Source organism: Geotrypetes seraphini, chromosome 5 (genome assembly GCF_902459505.1).
Source record: "Geotrypetes seraphini chromosome 5, aGeoSer1.1, whole genome shotgun sequence".
NCBI lineage: Eukaryota > Metazoa > Chordata > Amphibia > Gymnophiona > Dermophiidae > Geotrypetes > Geotrypetes seraphini.
In genome coordinates, this window is record NC_047088.1 from 151735287 (window position 1) to 151756867 (window position 21581).

Below are 21581 nucleotides of genomic sequence, written 5' to 3' on the forward strand. Positions count from 1 at the left end.
ATTTCTTGTGGCTCAGGTCTCCATTGGGGACTTTCCTGTGGCTCAGGCCTCAGTGGAGAAATTTCCTCTGGCTTGGGCCTCAGTTGGGAGATTTTCCTGTGGCTCGGGCCTCAGGGGTAACGTTGTCTTGGAGCTTGGGCCTCAGTTGAGAGGTTCTCAGGTCTCAAATATTTCTCTGTGATTCAGGCCTCACTTGTGTGTTTATTCCTGCTGCTCCTTCTAGAATTCCTTCCTATGGAGAAGTGGATGGGATGTTTAGTTCTGCTTCCTCAGCTTCTGAGGTTGTCACTGTTTTTTCCTGAGGATTCGGGGAGGGGGGGATGAAACCTTGTCTCCTCCTAGTATTCTTCCCCACTTTGGTTGGCAGTTTGCCTCCCAAGGCTTCGATTGGATGGGGATCCTTCCCTTGCCACAATTTTGGCTTGCTGCCCTGCCGCCTTGTGGGGGGTTTGGGCTGTCATCTACAGACAGGTCCCTGACACAATAAGGTTATTCCACAAGGGGTTCTCTGGGGCATTGTAGTCATGGTAGGAGGCTGCTTTCCCTCTTATGTTCCAGGGAGCAGCACGGGGCGGTGCTCTCTGGCGATGATTGCTCCTACTTACAGGGCTATGGAGGGGGTTAACCTCTGCATGAGCATGGGATACATACTCCTTGGCCAGGTGCTGCACGGCAGGATGGGGGGGAATGGCCTTGCACGTTCCCTGAGTTCTTTCCCTCCCTATGTTTGGATTGCTTTGATGCATCCCACTAGTCTCTGGATTCATTTGCTGCTGATGACAAGGAAGGGAAAATTATGTCCTACCTGTTAATTTTCTTTCCCTTAGTCACAGCAGATGATCCAGAGCCCCACCCTGTTGCGGGGTGTGGCGCTGGCAGACGCGGTTTGGACATGCCTTGTGGGCTAGTAGAGCCTCAGAGATTTGGGTAGCACTTGTGCGGACAGATGTTACATATGTTCCTTTTGTCTCGTAGATTTTATTTTTTTTCTGTGCGTTGTTTCAGCTGCTTTGAGAAAACTTTTACTGGTTGGCCAGGAGGCTGTACATCCAAGATATACCCTGTCTCCACTTGCTGGTTGATGGCTGTTATCCTACTAGTCTCTGGATTCATCTGCTGTGACTAAAGGAAAGAAAATTAACAGGTAGGACATAATTTTCCCTTCCTTGTTCTTGGTTTATTATTTTTGTAATGGTGGGTTTTCTATTTTTGAAAACTTTCAAATAAAGAATGTTTGAACTTAAAAAAAAGAGAGAGGGAGAACATGCCCTGAATAGTAATTTATCTATTTGCAGCTGAGCTTGAATCAGAGATATATAGTACATCTCTGTTATATATAGTTTAAACTATGTATCAAGACATTTCTGTCAGTATTCAGCAAAGAGAGCAGGATGGTAGAATTATTTCTGTTACTACCCTGAAACCCTGCAAGCCTGGTCAGCAGGTAGTATCACAAGAGTGGAACTTTGCCTAAACTTCTACCTAATGACTGGGAATTCTCCCTAAGCACTAGCTCAGGGGTGCCCAACACGTCGATCGCGATCGACCAGTAGCTCAGGAAGGCAACGTGAGTCGATCGCAGACTCGTGTTGCCGTCCTGATCTATGGGCCGATCAGCCTTCCTCTACAGTGTTCTCCCTAGGGCCTTTTAGCTGGGCGGTCCGCCCAGCTGTCATCTGCCGCTGCTGAACATTTAACCCCCCCCCCCCCAAAACCGGCTTGGAGATTTAAGCCAGTAGCGAACTTATGCTCCGGACTCTAAAGTGTGCGTGCCGGCTTCTCTTCTCTTCCCTCCGAAACCGGAAGTTATATCCAGGGGAGAAGGGAAGCCGGCACGCACATGTTGAGAGCCCTGAGCAAGCGTTCGCTATGGGCTAAGGCGGGAGACAAGTAAATGAAGCATTTCCTCTTCTTGCTGCCGGGTCCTGCCTACTTTCAGTTTCCGCGAAGGCAGGACCCGGCAGCATTTCCCCCAATAGGTTGATCACGATCTTGGACTGATCAGCCTTCCTCTTCCCGACGGTAGAATTGACTTCGGGGAGAGGAATGCTGGTTGGCCGAAGCAGGGAGAGCTTGGGGCCTGTTATTGGTGGCGTTTGGGTTCTGGTCCCCGATGGCAATGGCAGTGGCTTGGGGGAGGGCAGGGAGAAAGAAAGAAAAAGGGCAGGCAGGGAGACAGAAGGAAAGAAGAGAAACAGAAAAAAAAGAAAGGGAGGCAGAGAGAAAGAAAGGGAAGAGGAAGGAAAAGTTGGGGGAAGAAATGAGGTCTGGAGGAGAGGAAGCATACAGGCTAAAAGAAGGGAAGAAAGATTGTATGCACAATCAGAAGAAGAAAGTGCAACCAGAGACTCATGAAATCACCAGACAAGGTAGGAAAAATGATTTTATTTTAAATTTAGTGATCAAAATGTATCTGAATTTATATCTGCTATCTATATTTTACACTAAGGTCCCCTTTTACTAAACCGCAATAGAGGTTTTTAGCTCAGGGAGCCTATGAGTGTCGAGAGCAGCGCTGGGCATTCAGCGCAGCTCCCTGCGCTAAAAACTGCTAATGTGCTTTAGTAAAACGGGAGGGGGGTATTTGTCTATTTTTGTATGGTTGTTACTGAGGTGACAGTGCATAGAGTCATTTGCTTTGACCTCTTTGAAAAAACCCCAGAATAGGAATGATAATTAACATTTTCTCAGCGTACAGTGTGCTTTGTGTTTTTTTTTTAATTTTATTGTTGATAGATCATTTTGACTTGGTCATTTTAAAAGTAGCTCGCAAGCCCAAAAAGTGTGGGCACCCCTGCACTAGCTGTGCCATATGTAGCACCCACAAGGGAGCCTGAAAGGGTTTAAGTACTGTTTAACACACACAACAATCCTAATTATATTAAGCTGTATGGCTGCATGGCTGGTAGATTTCAGAAACATGTTTTTGCATGTTTGTTTTATAGGGCGTTCCAATGAACTCACTCAGGTTTCTCTTCGAAGGTCAAAGAATTTCTGATCATCATACCCCAAAAGAGGTGAGTTTCCTTTTCAAGTTAATGTATGTATTCCTGTTTGTCAGTAGTAATAATATGATTGCAGGGCTGCATATTAGTCATTGTGACAATCTCTATCCTAGTAATGGTTCTAGATCTTATCTGATTTTTAACATTCTTAGTCCATCGTATCTAGTTTCAGATCAGTACCTAGGCTTAACTGGCTTAATTATCTGTAACAACGAAAGCCTCCACCATGGGTATATAACTGCTTTATGCAATGGTATTAACATTTGAGAAATAAAACTTCCTTAGCATCTTCACCAGATCAGTGCAGTACTTGTGGGTTGTACCTGTGGACCAATGATGGAGACAGAGAAAGTGCTGTGTGCTCTGTTCTATAAGGTTACTGTGCAGCTCCAGCACATCTCTAGTTCTCTGTCTTCAACAGCTTTGACAGTTAAGCATGCAGCTTCTGGACTGATTTGGTCGGAGAAGCCTATGTAAGGAGAGAAATTAGGAACAGGAGAAGGAATTAAGAGGAATTTTGGATCCCTATTAATAGTTCCTTCTTTAAAAGTGATCTACTCCCGGAGAGACATGATTTTTTCTGTTTTGGCCCCCCAAATCTGGAACTTACTTCCAATTAACCTAAGAGAGGAAAAATTATTGAATAAATTTAAAAGTCTTCTAAAGAGCTGGCTTTTTAAAGATGCTTTTCAATAAACTGATACTATTATACTTTAGGGTAGGACGTGGAGGTTCACTGAAATATGTGGGTACTTGTTTCCCTTCCTTTGTGTATTAAACCTATGCCCGATTTTTTTGCATTTTTATTTTTTTAATATTGTATTTTATACTGCCCTTTTCCCTAATGTATTAATGTCTAATGTATTAATGACTAATAGTATTCTATGTGATGTATGTGGATTTTATTATTTTATTTTATTTGTTATTTATTGTAAATCGCATTGAAATAAGATTTTGCGATCAAATCAAAGAATCTATTAAACTTGAAACTTGAGAGGAAGGGATGATAGATAGCATGGATAGGCAGACTAGATAGGCCATATGGTCTTTATCTGCCTTCATTTTTCTCTGTTTCCTTTCTTTTGGATCCCGGAGAGGTCTCTTTCACGGAGAGCGTTCGAGTGCATCGTGACATGTTTTATAGAGGCTGGCAGCGAAGGCCTGGACGCCCTGATGCTTTCCTGGCCTTGGAGCGGTCTCTTCTACGTCTTTTCCCCATGGCCCATGATAGGATGCGTTTTGCGTCGCATTGCAGAACATGGGGACCCGGTGATCTTGGTGGCCTGGGCCCGATTGGCTGAGGAGACTGTGGTATGCCGATCGGGTTCAGATTTTTGGCTTCCCTGCCACCCTCATCTTTTTTTCAGGGTTCAGTCACTCTGCAGGATCCGGACCACTTTGGTCTTACGGCATGGATGTTGCTGCATAGCAAGCAGAAGTCCATGGTCTCGGCCTTTGCAAAAGCCTGGAAGTGTTATCAGGCTTGGTGTTCAAGTTCCCAGGTGGATCCCTTGGTTCCCTCGGTAGCACATGTTCTGGATTTTCTGCAGGATGGCCTGAAAAAAGGGCCTGCTGTGACTTCTTTCAAGGTGCAGATTACGGGTCTTTCTTGTTTGGGTCCTGTATCCCTAGCGTCTCACCCGGACATTGTCTGTTTTTTGAGGGGAGCGGTTCGGCTGAAGTCTTCATTGTGTCTCCCATGTCCGACGTGGAATCTAAATCTGGTTCTACACTTGCTGGCTCGTCCACCCTATGAACCCTTTGAACAGGCCTCATTGAAGGATTTAACCATCAAGACTGTTTTTCTGGTTGCGGTCACATTTGCCCATAGGGTCTTGGAGCTTCAGGCCCTCTCGTGCCGGGATCCTTTCCTACTGATCACGGATTCCGCTGTGCTCTTGCAGACGGTGCCTTCCTTCCTCCCAAAGGTAGTTTCTGCCTACCATGTGAATCAGGAAGTTTGTCTTCTGGCGTTCGTTTCCTCGGGTTTCAAGGCTACAACCAGAGATTCAGGCTTTTAACTTACATTTGTACATAAGTACTTTGTTTTATGCTTTTTGTTTTCTTTTGGATAGCACTGGATTAGGCCCTGGTTTGGCATCAAGAGTTTAACACATTCGAGAAATCCTATGAGAGAACTTGATTTATTAAATCTTTTTTTCTAATTCTGTAGTTACAAGGGGATGCTGAAAAGTTTTCAGCCCAACCGAGAAGAGAATGATGTGGATATGGTTCAATCAATGACCCAAAACAATGTCAAAACATAGAATTTTGTTTATGCAAATTGGCACTTAACAAAATGAGAACTCTCTTCAGCTACAGTAGCAAAATAATGCTCAGAATTTAGGAAGTTGGTTGGTTGGGCTGAGAACCTTTCAGCACCCCCTCGAATATGGAAGAATATTAGTATGGTCTTGGTGAAATGCTGTAGACTTTCTATAGAGACTTGCCAGTTTTCTTAGAATAAGGGTCAGCAACCTTTTACATCAAAGAGTCAATTTATCCATAATGTTTGACCCAAGATTTACAAGGAGCCACAAGGTGTAGCTTCTCTCCCATCCAACCCCTTGCAGCTCTCTGCACCTCTCAGCCCCTCTCAGCCCTTCTTTCTTCCCTTCCCTGCCCCTCCCTCAACCCATAGCCAAAGTTCTCTCCCCTCTCCAGGCCCCAACCCTTTAATCTCTCTCCCAACCCCTCAATCCTCCCCCTCCCCCGGGCCTATCGAGGTACCTGGTGGTTCAGCGAGAGTCTCTGTGGCAGGAGCTCCTGCCTCCTTGCGGCTGCCTTGTAAAATATGAGCAGCTGTGAGAGGACCTAGCTATTTTAGAAGGCAGCTGCAAGGAGACAGGAGTGAGAGGGCTGCGCTTCTGCCACAAAGACTCCTGCTGGTCCACCAGGTACCATGGTAGACTCCGGGGTGGATTGTGGGGTTGGCAGGGAGATTAAAAGGCATGGAGAGCCACATGCAAGAAAAGCAGCATGTGGCTCGCAAGCCACAGATTGCTGACCCCTGTCTTAGACTAATCATAGAAACATAGAAAGATGACGGCAGAAAAGGGCTATAGCCCATCAAGTCTGCCCACTCTACTGACCCACCCCATTAAATCTGAGTGCAAATCACCCAGTTCCTTAACTCGACTTTCGTAGGGATCCCACGTAGATGTCCCATTTATTCTTAAAGTCAAGCACGCTGGTGGCCTTGACCACCTGCTCTGGAAGCTTGTTCCAATGGTCCACCACTCTTTCCATGAAGAAATACTTCCTGATGTTCCCATTAAATTTCCCTCCTCTGAGTTTGAGCGGATGCCCTCTTGTGGCCGAGGGTCCTTTGAGAAAGAAGATGTCATCATCCACCTCGACACGTCCCGTAATGTATTTAAATGCCTCAATCATATCCCCCCTCTCCCTGCGCTCTTCTAGAGTGTAGAGCTGTAGTTTGTTTAGCCTCTCTTCGTACGAGAGACCCTTGAGCCCCGAAATCGTCCTAGTGGCCATCCGCTGAACCGACTCGACCCTAAGCACGTCTTTGCGGTAATGTGGCCTCCAGAATTGCACACAGTATTCCAGATGAGGTCTCACCATGGTTCTGTACAGTGGCATTATGACTTCAGGTTTCCAGCTGACGAAACTTCTATTGATACATCCCATTATTTGCCTTGCCTTGGATGAGGCCTTCTCTACTTGTTTTGCAGCCTTTATGTCTGCACTGATGATTACTCCCAAATCTCGTTCTACTGAAGTCCTAGCTAATGTTTCTCCATTTAAAATGTAAGTTCTGCATGGATTTCTGCTACCGAGGTGCATGACCTTACATTTCTTAGCGTTGAAGCCCAGCTGCCATATCGAGGACCAACTTTCCAGCATAAGCAGGTCCTGCGTCATACTATCCTGCAAATTGCATTCACTTACTATATTACATAGTTTGGCGTCATCGGCGAATAATGTTACTTTACCCTGAAGCCCTCGTGTCAAGTCCCTTATGAATATGTTAAAAAGGAGAGGACCTAGGACAGAGCCCTGTGGCACTCCGCTGGTCACCTCCGACGTCTCAGAGAGGGTGCCGTTGACCACCACCCTCTGAAGTCTTCCATTCAGCCAATCAGTGACCCATGCAATTAGTGTCTCACCTATCCCCATTGATTTCATCTTACTTAATAGTCTGCGGTGTGGGACGCTGTCGAAAGCCTTACTGAAATCCAAGTACACTATATCCAGAGACTCTCCCGAGTCTGGCTTTCCTGTTACTCAATCAAATAAGCTGATGAGATTGGACTGGCATGACCTACCCTTAGTGAATCCATGTTGACTGGGATCCCTTAGATTCCCCTCATCCAAGATCGTGTCTAATTTACGTTTAAGTAGTGTTTCCATGAGTTTACACACTATCGATGTGAGACTCACTGGTCTGTAATTTGCAGCCTCTGCTCTGCAACCCTTTTTGTGCAGAGGAACGACGTTAGCTGTTTTCCAGTCCAGGGGGACACTCCCCGTGCGTAGGGAGAGATTGAAGAGCAGGGCTAATGGCTCCGCCAGGACAGCTCTCTGAGCACTCTTTGGTGCAATTTGTCTGGTCCCATGGCTTTGCTCACCTTGAGTCTTGTCAGTTCGCTGTAAACATCAGCTGGTGTGAACTCCAAATTCTGAAATGGGTCTTCTGCGCTTGGCTTCGCTTACAGCTGTGGCCCGTGCCCTGGTGCCTCGCAAGTAAAGACTGAGCAGAAGTATTCATTCAGTAGTTTGGCTTTATCAGAATCCGTCTCCACATAATTCCCGTCCGATGTTCTAAGGTGTACTATCCCGTTTGTGTTTTTTTTCCTGTCAGTAATATACTTGAAGAAGGATTTGTCCCCTTTCTTAATGCTCTTTGCTAGAGTTTCTTCCACTCGAATTTTGGCCTCCCTGACTGCTGTTTTGACCGCTGCGAACCTGGTCCTCTATTCAATGTTAGCTTCTCCTTTCCCCGTATGTTTGTATGAAAGAAATGCTCTTTTTTTCTCCTTGACGAGGTACGAGACCTCGTCAGTGAACCACTGGGGTTTCTTGTTTCTTTGTTGTTTATTTACTGATTTTATGTAGCGGATAGTTGCCTCGTGTAGGGTTAGTTTCAGGGTTGACCACATCGCTTCCACATTATTAGTTACTTCTTGATCCTGCAGCGTCTGATGGACAAAATCTCCCATGCGTGTGAAGTCAGTGCCCTGGAAATTGAGAACCCTCATTTTTGTTTGTGATCTAGGGAAGCCCTTCCTAAGGTTGAACCATACCATGTTATGGTCACTGGTGGCTAGCGTTTCTCCCACTGAGACCTCCGAGACGCTTTCCCCGTTCGTAAGTACCAGGTCTAGGATAGCCTGGGCCCTAGTGGGCTCTAGCACCATTTGTTTGAGCCGTACTTCCTTCATGGAAGTTAATATCCTCCTGCTACCACAAGTTGTCGCTGAGAGTATGCTCCAGTCTACATCAGGCATGTTGAAGTCCCCTAGCAGAACGACATCCCCCCGTAAAGTGATATTCTCAATGTCTTCAATTAGTTCTGTGTCCTTGTCCTCCGATTGTCTTGGAGGTCTGTATACCACACCATGGTACAGGCATTTTTCTCCGTCTCTGGCTAGGTTTATCCAGAAGGATTCCCCGGTGTACTTGACATCTGTGATTCTTGTTATTTTGATGTTCTCTTTGATGTAAAGTGCTACCCCTCCTCCTAACTTACCCTCTCGACTGCAATATGTATGACTACCTCCCTTCGGGGATCCAGGCATACATTTGCAATCGATGCATGGAGATGGATAGCTTGAAATGTCAGGTAAGACTATTAGAGGGAACAGTGATGGAACTCGAAGACAGAATCCGAGCACAGGAGAAGATTCTAGTGGAGTACAGCCCAAACGACGAGGTCAAGGATCTAGAAATGTACATAGAGGAAGCCCATCAGCACCATGTAGAGATCCCAGGGCTGGAAATCTGTACTCAGGAAACCCATGTGAGGAGAGAAGACACCCATGCAAACACAGAAGAAAAAGAAGACGAGGTTGGAGACAACCGCACACCAGGAGGAATAGTGAGAGCACAGGAAGATGTCCCCCCATCCAAAGAAGTATCATTGGAGGAAGATGACTGGCCCTACTCCAAGGACGTGGACCTACGCCCCCCAAGGAACGCCCGAATAAAGAAGATGGGGATCATTGTAGGCGACTCCATTATACGACACGTGGACAGCCACACCGCAGGAGGAAGAGAGGACAGGGTCGTCACCTGTCTGCCTGGAGCAAGAGTAAAGGATGTGACCAACAGGATCTCCAGGATCATAGATGGCGCACGGGGAGTGGACACAGCTGTGCTTATCCACGTGGGAACAAATGATGTGAGCGGGCGGAAGTATGACAGGGAAGAGATGAAGGGCCAGCTCCGCTCACTCGGAAGACAATTGAAGATCAGGGAGGTGAAGGTGGCCTTCTCTGAAATCCTCCCTGTACCAAGAGCAGATGGAAAGAGACAAGGGGAATTGCAAGTGATCAACGCCTGGATGAGACGATGGTGCGAAGACGAAGGTTTTGACTTCGTGCGCAACTGGACGGCGTTCTGGGGAAAAAGCAAGTACTACAGAAGGGATGGACTACACCTCAACAAGGAAGGAGCAAGAGTTTTGGCAGGCAACATGAAGAAAGCAATAGAGAAGGCTTTAAACTGAAGGACAGGGGAAAGCCGACAGTCGACCACCGGTCGATGGCACGGACAACAGGATGCCCCGACGTAGAAACAAAGGACTACTACTCATACACAAGAGAGGTCGACCTCACAGCCAACAAAGGAGAACAAGCAGGAAGGGACAACTCAGACACAGGAGGGGATGACCACACAGCAAACATGGGAGACAACACAGGAGCAGTAAAGGATACCGTAAATGAAACTGTAAGGACAGCCAAGAGTAGAAGGTCCAAAAAGGTAACACAAAGGGAACTTAGATGTATGTATACAAATGCTAGAAGTCTAGGAAACAAAATGGGAGAACTAGAGACGATAGCAAGACATGAGAACATGGATATCATTGGCATAACAGAAACATGGTGGAATGAAGAAAACAAATGGGACACAGTACTACAGGGATACAAACTATATAGAAGGGATCGAGAAGGGCAGAAAGGTGGAGGTATTGCCCTATATGTTAAGGAAGGAATAGATTCTGTTGGAATGATTACAACAGACAGGAAAGAGAAGCTGGAGTCCCTCTGGATCAAAATTCCTGGTCAGAATGGTGCAGATACAAAAATTGGCCTTTACTATCGTCCCCCAAGACAGGCGGAGGTCACTGACTCAGAAATGATGGAGGAAATCAAACAAGTATGCAAGACAGGCAATGTAGTTATATTGGGAGACTTCAATTTCCCAGGAATAGACTGGAAACTAGGAGCCTCCAACTGCGGCAAGGAGGCCAAGTTCCTGGAGGTGCTAGGGGATTGCTTCCTGGAGCAAATGGTAAAAGAGCCGACAAGAGGAGACACCACCTTGGACTTGGTCCTAAATGGTCTCACCGGACCGATAACAGAAGTAGAAGTCATGGTTCCACTGGGAACGAGTGATCACAATGTAATCAACTTTAAACTTGACATCGGGAAAGGGAAACATACCAAAACCTTAACCACCACCTTAAACTTTAAAAAGGGTAAATACGATTGCATGAGAACCATGGTAACAAAACGACTCGAGAAGATGGTGGACAAACTTGAAACAGTAGATCAGGCATGGTGCCTATTGAAAAATACTATTGCAGAAGCACAAGATCTCTACATTCCGAGGATTTCCAAAGATCGGAGAAATAAAGGCAAAGGAGAACCGGCATGGCTTACCATACAGGTGAAGGAAGCCATAAAAGAAAAGAAGGACTCTTTCAAAAAATGGAAATGCACGAAGACAACCGAAGCCTGGAACAAACATAAAGATAAACAGAAGAAATGTCACAAGGCGGTGAGGGATGCAAAACAGGACTATGAGGAAAAAATAGCCCAGGAGGCTAAAAACTTCAAGCCCTTCTTTAGATACGTGAAAGGGAAAAAACCTGCAAAAGAGGCAGTGGGACCCCTGGACGACAAGGGAAGAAAAGGGTACATCAAGGAAGATAAACAAATCGCAGACAAACTAAATTCCTTCTTTGCGTCCGTCTTTACGAAGGAGGACACCTCAACAATACCTGAAGCGGAGAAACTGTTTACAGGAGAAATAGAGGACAGCCTCACCACAGTGGAAGTGAACTTAGATCAGATATACTACCAGATCGACAAACTTAAAAGTGACAAATCCCCTGGACCGGATGAAATTCACCCGAGAGTCTTGAAGGAATTGAAGGTTGAAATCGGAGAGTTATTGCAAAAACTTGCAAACCTGTCAATCAGAACTGGTCAGATACCAGACGACTGGAGGAAAGCGAACATCACGCCAATCTTCAAAAAAGGATCGAGAGGAGAACCGGGCAACTATAGACCTGTGAGTCTTACGTCTGTCCCCGGCAAGATGATTGAATCACTGATCAAGGATAGCATAGTTCAGCACTTGGACACACACGACTTGATGAAACCCAGTCAACATGGATTCAGGAAAGGGAAATCGTGTTTGACGAATTTACTCCAATTCTTTGAGACCGTGAACAAGCAAATTGATAGTGGAAAGCCGGTGGACATAATATACTTGGACTTCCAGAAAGCATTTGACAAAGTTCCACATGAAAGACTTCTCAGGAAACTACAAAGCCATGGCATAGAGGGAGATATACAAAGATGGATAGGCAAATGGCTGGAAAATAGGAAGCAGAGAGTGGGCATAAATGGGAAGTTCTCCGACTGGGAGAAAGTGACTAGTGGTGTACCCCAGGGCTCGGTACTTGGGCCGATCCTTTTTAATATTTATATCAATGACCTGGAAAACGGAACATCCAGTGAGATCATCAAGTTTGCAGACGACACAAAACTCTGCCGGGCAATCAGATCGCAGGAGGACAGTGAGGAACTCCAGAGCGATTTGTGTCGGTTAGAAAACTGGGCGGAGAAATGGCAGATGAAGTTCAATGTGGAGAAATGCAAGGTAATGCATTTAGGCAGTAAAAATAAGGAATACGAGTACAGAATGTCAGGTGCAACTCTGGGAAAAAGTGAACAAGAAAGGGATCTGGGTGTACTGATAGATAGGACCCTGAAGCCGTCGGCACAATGCGCGGCAGCGGCAAATAAGGCAAATAGAATGTTGGGCATGATAAAGAAAGGAATCTCGAGTAGATCGGAGAAAGTTATAATGCCGCTTTATAGGGCAATGGTCAGACCCCACTTGGAATACTGCGTCCAACATTGGTCTCCCTACCTAAAGAAGGATATAAAACTGCTGGAGAGGGTGCAGAGGCGAGCAACTAAACTAGTGAAGGGTATGGAGAAACTGGAATATGAGGATCGACTTAAAACACTGGGATTGTTCTCCCTTGAGAAAAGGAGACTGCGTGGGGATATGATCGAGACCTTCAAAATACTGAAAGGAATCGACAAAATAGAGCAGAGAAGATTATTTACATTGTCCAATTTGACACGGACAAGAGGACATAAAATGAAGCTAAGGGGGGGCAAGTTCAGGACTAATATCAGAAAGTTCTGCTTCACACAGAGAGTGTTTGACATCTGGTATACTCTCCCAGGGGAGATTATTGCAGAATCGACAGTCCTAGGCTTCAAGGGCAAACTAGATGCATATCTCCTTGAGAGAGGCATATAGAGATATGGTTGGCTATAGGGTAAGACACACACCAAAAAGTATTCCAATAAATGCTCACTACTATGGAGAAGAATAGTCTAGAGATAAGACAATGTAGTTATTTGGAGAAAAGACCTCAGTTTCCTCATCAAGAGGTCTCTATGTCTGCCGTATACAACTTAAAGCAGCATAGGAGAAAACATCCCGGGTCAGAAAAACTCCACTACATGCTACTAGTTTAATAACTATTAATCGAAATCAAAAAGAACTAGTAGTAAGAAAAAACTTATCTCTTAACGTCTCAATTCTCCAGGTGAGACAAGAATCCAGTTGGATTATATAGAAATGTCACAGTAATCTTCGTCCATTAAGACCCCCTTAATCCAACTGGATTCTTGTCTCACCTGGAGAATTGAGACGTTAAGAGATAAGTTTTTTCTTACTACTAGTTCTTTTTGATTTCGATTAATAGTTATTAAACTAGTAGCATGTAGTGGAGTTTTTCTGACCCGGGATGTTTTCTCCTATGCTGCTTTAAGTTGTATACGGCAGACATAGAGACCTCTTGATGAGGAAACTGAGGTCTTTTCTCCAAATAACTACATTGTCTTATCTCTAGACTATTCTTCTCCATAGTAGTGAGCATTTATTGGAATACTTTTTGGTGTGTGTCTTATTTATATTCCATTTGCTATTATATATTTTTTTGGCTATAGGGTAAGCCAGGTGTATACCTGGCAGGGCCTCCGCGTGTGCGGATCACCGGACTTGATGGACCGAAGGTCTGATCCGGAGATGGCGCTTCTTATGTTCTTATGTTCTCTCTGACTTGGCGAAGCAGATTATATCCTGGTATAGCTATATCCCACCCATGAGAGTCTGTGAACCATGTTTCGGATATAGCCACCACGTCCAGGTCAGCATTCACTATTTCTGTTTCCAATTCTAGAAATTTATTCCCTAAACTGTGTGCGTTAACATACATAGCTCTCCACTCTTTGTGTTTGCTAAACCCCTGTAGAGAGTTTCCCATTTGAGTCAAAGTGTCTCCTAGCGAATCTTTTGCAGTGAGGGTACTTACCTCGGACTTGGACGCGGAGTTTTGGCTCACCACATCAGGATTGTTACTTACTGCTCTGGTATATAAGTGGGTACCCTCCCCCAACTTACCTAGTTTAAAGCCTTTCGAAGCAGGCGGGCTAGTCGGTGTCCAAAGACGTTCTTACCTCTGCTGGTCAGGTGGAGTCCGTCTGGTCCCTGGAGTCCCTGTAGCGCCTCTCCATGATTCAGAAATCCGAAGTTCATTTCCCGGCACCATCTTTGTAGCCTCACTTCAGTTGTTGGAAAAATAATGGAAGTGTTGCTGAAGGAAAGGATAGTGTACTTCCTTGAATCTAATGGGTTACAGGATCCAAGGCAACATGGCTTTACAAAAGGTAGATCGTGCCAAACAAACCCGATTGAATTTTTTGATTGGGTGACCAGAGAGCTGGATCAAGGACATATGCTAGATGTAATTTACTTGGATTTCAGCAAAGCCTTTGATACAGTTCCTCATAGGAGGCTGTTGAACAAACTTGAAGGGCTGAAGTTAGAACCCAAAGTGGTGAACTGGGTCAGAAACTGGCTGTCGGACAGACGCCAGAGGGTGGTGGTTAATGGAAGTCGCTCGAAGGAAGGAAAGGTGACTAGTGGAGTCCCTCAGGGTTCGGTGCTGGGGCCAATCCTGTTCAATATGTATGTGAGTGACATTGCTGAAGGGTTAGAAGGAAAAGTGTGCCTTTTTGCAGATGATACCAAGATTTGTAACAGAGTAGACACCGAAGAGGGAGTGGAAAATATGAAAAAGGATCTGCAAAAGTTAGAGGAATGGTCTAATGCCTGGCAACTAAAATTCAATGCAAAGAAATGCAGAGTAATGCATTTGGGGATTAATAATAGGAAGGAACTGTATATGCTGGGAGGAGAGAAGCTGATATGCACGGACGGGGAGAGGGACCTTGGGATGATAGTGTCTGAAGATCTAAAGGCGAAAAAACAGTGTGACAAGGCAGTGGCTGTTGCCAGAAGGATGCTGGGCTGTATAAAGAGAGGCGTAGTCAGTAGAAGGAAGAAGGTGTTGATGCCCCTGTACAGGTCATTGGTGAGGCCCCATTTGGAGTATTGTGTTCAGTTTTGGAGACCGTATCTGGCGAAAGACGTAAGAAGACTTGAGGCGGTCCAGAGGAGGGCGACGAAAATGATAGGAGGCTTGCGCCAGAAGACGTATGAGGAGAGACTGGAAGCCCTGAATATGTATACCCTAGAGCAGGGGTGCCCAACGCGTCGATCGCGATCGACCAGTAGCTCAGGAAGGCAACTCGAGTCGATCGCACTCGTGTTGCCGTCCTGGTCTACGGGCCGATCAGCCTTCCTCTCCAGTGTTCTCCCTAGGGCCGCCCAGGGAGAACACTGGCGGTCCGCCCAGCTGTCATCTGCCGCTGCTGAACATTAAAAAAAAACCGGCTTGGAGATTTCAGCCCCTAGCGAACTTATGCTCCGGGCTCTAACGTGTGCGTGCAGGCTTCTCTTCTCTTCCCTCCGAAACCGGAAGTTATGCCCGGGGAGGGGGAGGGGGGGGGGAGAAGGGAAGCCTGCACGCACATGTTGAGAGCCCTGAAGCAAGCGTTCGCTACGGGCTAAGGCGGGAGACAGGTTAGTGAAGCATTTCCTCTTCTTGCTGCCGGGTCCTGCCTACTTTCTGTTTCCGCGAAGGCAGGACCCTGCAGCATTTCCCCCAACAGTTCCTCGCGATGCTGGTCGGCCGAAGCAGGGAGAGGTTGGGGCGGCGTCGGCTTTTGGGCGTGTTATTGGTGGCGGTTTGGGTCCTGGTCCCCGATGGCAGTTTGGGTCCCCGATGGCAGTGGCAGTGTCTTGGGGGAGGGCAGGGAGAAAGAAAGAAAAAGGGCAGGCAGGGAGACAGAAGGAAAGAAGAGAAACAGAAAAAAAGGAAAGGGAGGCAGAGAGAAAGAAAGGGCAGGGAGAGAGGAAGGAAAAGTTGGGGGAGGGAATGAGGTCTGGAGGAGAGGAAGCATACAGGCTGAAAGAAGGGAAGAAAGACTGGATGCACAGTCAGAAGAAGAAAGTGCAACCAGAGACTCATGAAATCACCAGACAAGGTAGGAAAAATGATTTTATTTTAAATTTAGTGATCGAAATGTGTCTCAATTTATATCTGCTGTCTATATTTTACACTAAGGTCCCCTTTTACTAAACCGCAATAGAGGTTTTTAGCGCAGGGAGCCTATGAGTGTCGAGAGCAGCGCTGGGCATTCAGCGCAGCTCCCTGCGCTCCTATCGTGGTTTAGTAAAAAGGGAGGGGGGTATATTTGTCTATTTTTGTATGGTTGTTACTGAGGTGATAGTGCATAGAGTCATCTGCTTTGACCTCTTTGAAAAACCCTGGAATAGGAATGATAATTAACATTTTCTATGCGTACAGTGCGTTGTGTTTTTTTAAAATTTTATTGTTGGTAGATCATTTTGACTTGGTCATTTTAAAAGTAGCTCGCAAGCCCAAAAAGTGTGGGCACCCCTGCCCTAGAGGAAAGGAGAGACAGGGGAGATATGATTCAGACGTTCAAATACTTGAAGGGTATTAACGTAGAACAAAATCTTTTCCAGAGAAAGGAAAATGGTAACACCAGAGGACATAATTTGAGGTTGAGGGGTGGTAGATTCAGGGGCAATGTTAGGAAATTCTACTTTACGGAGAGGGTGGTGGATGCCTGGAATGTGCTCCCGAGAGAGGTGGTGGAGAGTAAAACTGTGATTGAGTTCAAAGAAGCGTGGGATGAACACAGAAGATTTAGAATCAGAAAATAATATTAAATATTGAACTAGGCCAGTTACTGGGCAGACTTGCACGGTCTGTGTCTGTGTATGGCCGTTTGGTGGAGGATGGGCAGGAGAGGGCTTCAATGGCTGGGAGGGTGTAGATGGGCTGGAGTAAGTCTTAACAGAGATTTTGGCAGTTGGAACCCAAGCACAGTACCGGGTAAAGCTTTGGATTCTTGCCCAGAAATAGCTAAGAAGAAAAAATTAAAATTAAAAAAATAAAATAAAATAATAAAAAAAAAATTTAAATTGAATCAGGTTGGGCAGACTGGATGGACCATTCGGGTCTTTATTTGCCGTCATCTACTATGTTACTATTTGTCCTCAGGATACGTTCGTCCCTGTCCCTTCCTTTGCCCCTAACAGGAAGAATTGAAGAGAATACTACCTGTGCTCCTGTCCGCTTCAGCCTCTCCCCCAGAGCTCCGAAGTCTCTAACTATGTCCTCGGGGGTGTTCTTGGCGGTATCATTCGTTCCGACATGGATAAGTAGCATGGAGAAGTGGTCCTGGGGCCTGAGAAGTCTATCAAGGCAGGCGGTTACATCTCGTATTCTGGCTCCAGGCAGACAGCAGATCTCCCTCGACTGCATGTCTGGTCTGCATATTGGTCCCTCGGTGCCCCTCAGCATGGAATCCCCAATGGCTATTACTCTGCGCTTCTTTTGAGGGGGTCGATCCATTTTCCCCGGAGATGGAGACATGTGATGAACCTGGTCCTGCTTCACGTTGGTAGCCTCTTCCTGCAAGACCTGGAATCTGTTCCTCAGGTTGAGTTGTGGAGTCGATGTGGAGCTACCCTGGTAAGAGAAAGAGTAAGAAGGTGAAGAGATTGTAAATGGGGGAGGGGGTCTCCTACGTTTACCTGTGGAGGAGGTCACTAACTGCCAGGAGTCCGTGTCTCCAGCTATCTCCTAGACTCCAACAGTTGGTTTCAGCGTCGACGGCCCTGGTGTCTCAATGAGGGATCTTTCACGGGCCTGTTCGGTGATTTGGGACAGCTCCTGCACCATTCCAAAACTCTGCCTCTCAGGTGTTGCACCTCCTCCCTGAGGCTCCTTAGTTCCTGCATGATAAGCACATAAGCAATGCCTCTGCTGGGTCAGACCTGAGGTCCATCGTGCCCAGCAGTCCGCTCACGCGGCGGCCCAACAGGTCCAGAACCTGCGTAATAATCCTCTATCTATACCCCTCTATCCCCTTTTCCAACAGGAAATTGTCCAATCCTTTCTTAAACCCCAGTACCGTACTCTGCCCTATTACATCCTCTGGAAGCGCATTCCAGGTGTCCACCACCCGCTGAGTAAAGAAAAACTTCCTAGCATTTGTTTTGAATCTATCCCCTTCTAATTTTTCCGAATGCCCTCTTGTTCTTTTATGTTTTGAAAGTTTGAAGAATCTGTCTCTCTCCACTTTCTCTATGCCCTTCATGATCTTGTAGGTCTCTATCATGTCTCCTCTGAGTCTCCGCTTTTCCAGGGAGAAGAGCTCCAGCTTCTCCAATCTTTCAGTGTATGAAAGGTTTTCCATGCCCTTAATCATTCGTGTCGCTCTCCTCTGGACCCTCTCAAGTATTGCCATATCCTTCTTAAGATGCGGTGACCAATACTGAACACAGTACTCCAGGTGCGGGCGCACCATTGCCCGATACAACGGCAGGATGACTTCTTTCGTTCTGGTCGTAATACCATTTTTAATAATACCCAACATTCTGTTCGCCTTCTTCGCGGCTGCTGCGCATTGCGCCGTTGACTTCATTGTTGTATCCACCAGTACACCCAAATCTCTTTCAAGGTTACTTCCCTCTAATACTAATCCCCCCATTTGGTAGCTGAACATCGGGTTCTTTCTCCCTATATGCATGACCTTGCATTTCCCTACATTGAATTTCATCTGCCATTTATTTGCCCACTCCTCCAGTTTGCTTAGGTCTCTTTGTAGGGCCTCACACTCTTCCGTAGTTCTGACCCTTCTACAGAGTTTAGTGTCATCCGCAAATTTTATAACGTCACATTTCGTCCCCGTTTCCAGGTCATTAATAAATACATTGAACAGCAGCGGTCCAAGTACAGACCCCTGCGGAACTCCACTCGTGACTTTTCTCCAGCCCGAGTAGTGACCCTTCACTCCAACCCTCTGTCTCCTGTCTGCCAACCAGTGTTTGACCCATCTGTGTACGTCCCCTTCCACCCCGTGGTTCCACAGCTTCCTAAGTAACCGCTCATGGGGTACCTTGTCAAAGGCCTTTTGGAAGTCGTCCTCCTGCTGGCCGACTTCCTCTATCTGTGTAGAGGCCGTATTGTACTGCTGTGGGATGGCCTCAGTCTGCACGGAGACCTCCTTCCCTGGTGCTGGGTTCTCCTCCGTCTGTTAAACTGGCATGATGTTATTGCCATGATAAAAATAAATGAATAATAAGTTAAACATATGTGTAGATAAATACTACCATCCTGATTTAAACCACACTTTCTAGTAAATATTAATTTCTGAGTTTTGTGGTGGAGGGCTAGATCTGCATATATCTATATAATCTGTCTACAGCAAACATGGCAGAATTGGCTGTAGGAAACCAGCTGCGGTTCAGAGCTGAACATAGTAGTAGATCTTCTGATAGCAATACTGTAAGTTCCTTATTCTTTCGATAGAACAGTTGTAAAAGTTATAGGAAAAGAAAAGTAGAAGGTGAACAGATGAGCTTTTGGTGAATGGCTGTGATAAGAGAATTTGTGCTGGGGTAGTGATTTAAATGGAAGCTATTGCTTTTTTGTGCACCTGGCTTGAGTGGTAGTCCTCAGGGGAAACATTACTACATCAGTAACTACCACATCACCCCGGGAAATCAAAGGAGTAGATCAGGTACATAAATTGGAAGTCAAGTGTTTTGGGACTGATGGTTAATACTCAAAGGAGATGTTTGACTTGCAGGGTAGAAAAAAGGAGTTTGAATGTGGCTGTTCAAGTAGCATTGCTGGTATTAAATAATGCAGTTTTCCTCTCTGTTTTGTCTTCTAATTAATTTGTATTAAACCTGCAATGAAACTTCTATTCCTCTTGTCAGTTTTCTGCCCAATGAAAATAATTAGAAAAATGTAAACATCAATTTAACATGTTTACTAGGGGCTAACCTAGGTGGTCTGGTCGTTTGTGTGGTGTTTGTGATTTGGGGATCTCAGTTTCCAGAACTGAAATAACAGACTACTTAAGTGTCTCTTGTTGGTTTTATAATGCAATAGCATAGGTGAATGGTACTGCATACAGTAGCTGTAGGTTACTATAGTATAGACTAGAGCAGTGTTCTTCAACCACCGGTCCATGGACCGGTGCCGGTCAACAGAAATTTCCTGCCGGTCCACAGGGCCGGCATATGCATCAGGCCCAAAACTGTGTTCTTCAACTGCCAGTCCGCGTTGCGATCGATGCATTGTTAATAAGATTATATTGTGTGTATATATGAAAAATGAATGGAAAAAATAGTGTTACAATTAGGACTATGGGGGCAGAGTCTGGGGTTGAGATCGGGTAGAGATGGGCAGGGTCTGGCCCACGTTTTAGCCCAGTGTTCTTCAACCGCCGGTCTGTGGACCAATGCCAGTCCACAAAATAATTATTTTATTTCTGCCGGTCCATAGGTGTAAAAAGGTTGAAGAACACTGGACTAGAGAATAGTTCCAGAGCAAAATGGAGACAAATGAGGGATGCTCTGTGTTGGGATGAATATGTGAGTGATCTTAATTATGGTAGACTTTTTATGTAATGTGTTATATTTCTTGGAGAAAAAAAACTGTGTTCATGTGTAATAGATCTTTATTTCTCTTTTTACAGCTGGGAATGGAGGAGGAAGATGTGATTGAAGTCTATCAGGAACAAACAGGGGGACACTCGAAAGTCTAAATCGTCTTGATGTTCTTTTAATTTTTTTGCTCTGGATTCTGGGTTTTTTTTCATTAATCTTTATTTTTAAATAATAGTTCTTTTTGTAACGTGTTGTTCAGCACTGAACTGAAACTGGCACTGTGTTGCTGGCAGTTTGTTTGCCACCCTTCTTGTAGTGTAACTCCCTCCATTTGTTCATTCATTTCCACTCAGTTCTCATGTGCTTGCTGCAGCTCCCTACCTTCCCCAGCAGACTCGCATGTATGTGCATCTGTGCACTCACCAGCACTATGCATTACAGTCACTGAGTTGCCCATGGCAACTTTGTGAGTGCCATACCAGCCATGTTGATTGGGCATGCCCTGCAGCCCAACCCTGATGTTTACTGGGGAAGATGGGAAAAGGTTTGTTTTTTGTCTTTTTCTTTGGAGATGTGGACAGTGGTAAAACAGTTTTCAACAGTGAAAGATAAAAGAGCCTATGTCTTGTCTCGTTTGAACCAAGTGAGGAATATCCAGTATATTACAGTTTATTCCAGATGTGAATTTTCATTTTTAAAGTGAAGTCAAACAAAAACAGATGTGATTCTGAAATCTTGGCAGGAGCTTAGGAAAAATATTTTGTTTTATTTTTTTTCTTTAGCTTTAGCAGCCCATACCCAGTTACTCATTCCAGCATATACACCTTACACGACCAGTTCTTAAATTTGCAATTTTTATTTGCAGTGCTGTGGTCTGGGACATGGATTTTGGAAGGGCATTTGGATGTATCAGCTTCAGTACAATAAAATAATGTTTTTAAAACAAGAATGGTTTGCTGGTTTGTTGTTTTCATACATTTATAAGTAGGTACACAGGATACTATGCTGGGTCTCCTCATCTTATTTAATCTGAATATTATATACCGTAATTATCTCCAAAATATAGGGTCCAAAACTTGTTAACAAGAAAGAACAATTCAATACAATAAACAATCTCATCTTCAAAACAGTAGAAAATTATCAATCATTAGAATTCAATTTACAAATCTCTGAAATAAGGGAAGTTCCAGTAATGATGGCAGCTTAATTCTGGACCTCTACTTAGACCTGCATATTTAGGAG

The 21581-nt window shown here is 45.3% G+C and overlaps 1 protein-coding gene across 1 annotated transcript in view; it reads left to right on the forward strand.

Moving 5' to 3' along the window:
• SUMO1 (small ubiquitin like modifier 1) overlaps nucleotides 1-21288 on the forward strand; it is a 49327-nt gene extending 28039 nt beyond the window's left edge. Inside the window, exons 4-5 of the mRNA XM_033947100.1 lie at nucleotides 2946-3017; nucleotides 20429-21288. Coding sequence (XP_033802991.1) covers nucleotides 2946-3017; nucleotides 20429-20497 — 141 coding nt within the window. The 3' untranslated portion in view covers nucleotides 20498-21288. The remainder of the gene's footprint in view (nucleotides 1-2945; nucleotides 3018-20428) is intronic.
• Nucleotides 21289-21581: the final 293 nt, after the last annotated feature.